The sequence below is a fragment of the Crocodylus porosus genome, unplaced genomic scaffold (assembly GCF_001723895.1).
Source record: "Crocodylus porosus isolate Cpor-Errol unplaced genomic scaffold, CroPor_comp1, whole genome shotgun sequence".
NCBI lineage: Eukaryota > Metazoa > Chordata > Crocodylia > Crocodylidae > Crocodylus > Crocodylus porosus.
The window spans coordinates 803,990-806,061 of record NW_017728919.1 but is presented as its reverse complement, the minus strand read 5'-3'; the positions used below and the strand labels follow the sequence as shown (position 1 = coordinate 806,061).

At 71.7% G+C, this 2,072-nt stretch overlaps 1 protein-coding gene across 1 annotated transcript in view; it reads right to left on the bottom strand.

The window, feature by feature from the left end:
• MIDN (midnolin) overlaps positions 1 to 2,058 on the bottom strand; it is a 16,188-nt gene extending 14,130 nt beyond the window's left edge. Inside the window, 3 exon segments of the mRNA XM_019538276.1 lie at positions 489 to 551; positions 790 to 877; positions 1,694 to 2,058. Of these exon segments, the coding sequence (XP_019393821.1) occupies positions 489 to 551; positions 790 to 877; positions 1,694 to 1,911 (369 nt within the window). The 5' untranslated portion in view covers positions 1,912 to 2,058.
• Positions 2,059 to 2,072: the final 14 nt, after the last annotated feature.

Sequence of the window (2,072 nt, the reverse complement as noted above, 5' to 3'; positions counted from 1 at the left end):
GCTGTGTCATTGTATAATCCACCTGCACACACCCCGGCTGGCAGAGCCGGCCTCCGCGCACACAGGGGCATTGTTCCTGCCTGCCGGGGAGGCAAAGGTTAAGGCCCGAGGCTGGCATTTGTTTTTATATGCGGATGGGAGGGGTGGGGGGGCGGAAAACCAGTCCCAAAATACACACAGCAAAGACGGCGACAGCCCGGATGGCTCCCTACCACCGCCCCCCCGGCTCAGCACAAGGGGCAGGACTGAGCAGACCAGAAACTCGGGCATCCGAGGCTTTGCAGCGCGCCTCCTCCGGGGCCAGGGCCCACCTCTCCCCGTGCGCCCACCCCCGCCAGCCCGGAGCCGGGGCCTCCGTCCAAGGAGGCGTGCGACCCATTTGCGATACGCGGTGCGGCTCCTGGCTCCTCTGGGCCGGGGCCCGCCGCCGGCGCGCCCCAGGAGGACGCCCCTGCCCGCATCGGCGCTTTGCGGCGGCTGCTCCTCACCTGAGTTTCAGTTAAGCTCTCCAGAGCCTGCATCACTGACTGTTCTGGTCTGGACGCCTGAGACTGAAAGAGAGAAGAGAGGGGGCGTGTGTGTGGCGGGGCGGGGGGCGGCCAGCACGGCGTGTCACTCTCACTATTTATACACCCGGCTACGGAGACGCCACTGAAATATTAACCAGGCTGCCGTTCCCGGGCCCCCGCTCCGCTCCCGGGGGCCTGCCGCGCCGGGCAGCGGCCCCCGGCCCCTCGGAGGGCACCGCAGGCCTGCTGGGCGAGGGGGGGCGTGAAGAAGGCTGTTTACCATCAAGCCCGCTTCCACCGTGGGCACCAGGGTCAGCTTGCTTCCTTCCACCACTCCCAGATCCTGCAGCTTCCCAGAATTCAGCCGGCTGCAAAAATAATGCAGGAGAGGACAGAGCTGCCATCAGTCAGCCGCGGGCATCGAGGAGGGGGGGCTGGGCATTCCCAGGGAGCCCCCCCGGCTGGGCAATGCAGCCCCCAGCCCAGGGAGGGGGAAACAACCCCCGTTCGTTGACGGACGGTGTCCAGCCCCGAGCCCTCCAGGGCAGCCCCGCCCCCCCCGGGGTTATTCTGGGACCCGGCTAGGCAGGGGCAGGAGGCTGCTGCAGTCATCCGTCAAGCAGCCATTGCCGGCGCCCGCCCGGGAGCGCGGCGCTGCCTTTTGTGTGCAGCAGCACGCTCCGCCAAGGAGCGGGCAGCAGCGCAGCCCAGCGCCGGCTGGGGGGCTGCGGGCGGCCCCACCGGCTTGGGGAGCGAGGGGGAGGGGTGAGTCTGCCCCCCCAGGCGCACGGGCAGACCCTCTCTCTCGCAGCCCCTGCCCCACGCTGGCTGCTGCTTTAAAGGTGTGTGTGTGGGGGGGGCTCAGCCTCGCGAGCCCCCTCCGCTCCCACCCCCGCAGCCACCCCGGGGCGAGCGAGACAAAGGAGCCCCAGTCCTGCAGGAGCCGGGACGCGGAGGCGCTGGTGCTGCTCCCACGCCCCCCCGAGCGCAGGGGCAGGGGCCGGGCCGCGGGGGGGTCCGGCGGAGGCGGGATGAGAACAAAGGGCAGGCGGAGGCATTGTCCACGCCGAGTTGGAAGCCGGCCCGGGCGGCTCTCGCAGGGGTGTCCCGACCCCGCGCCCGTCTCCCGCGGTGCCCCGCACGCCGAGCCTGCGCCGCGGGCCCCGGGGGGGGCAGGGACCGACCTTTCTTTGTGCAGCAGAGCCAGCCGCTCCTTGGGCACCTTGAGGCGCTGCGAGAGCCGCCGCTTCAGCCCCTCCACCGTCTCCTCGCCGGGCACCGAGAGCTCATAGCGGGCGCCGGTGGTCGTGTGGATGTAGAGGTTCATGGGGGGCTCGGCGGGGAGCCCCTCGCAGGCGGGGCCGCCGCGGCTGCAGCTCCGGGCGCCGGGCTGCGGGTCCATTCGCCGACCTGGCGGGCAAGCGGCACGGGGGTCACGGCGGGCGGCGCAGACAAAGGCGCCCCGCGCGCGGGGAAGTATCCGAGGTAAGTCCGGAGCCGGCCCCGAGCCTCTGCCGTCTCGGCCCCGGGTGGGAGCGGGCACGCGGGGGCCGGGGGCGGGAG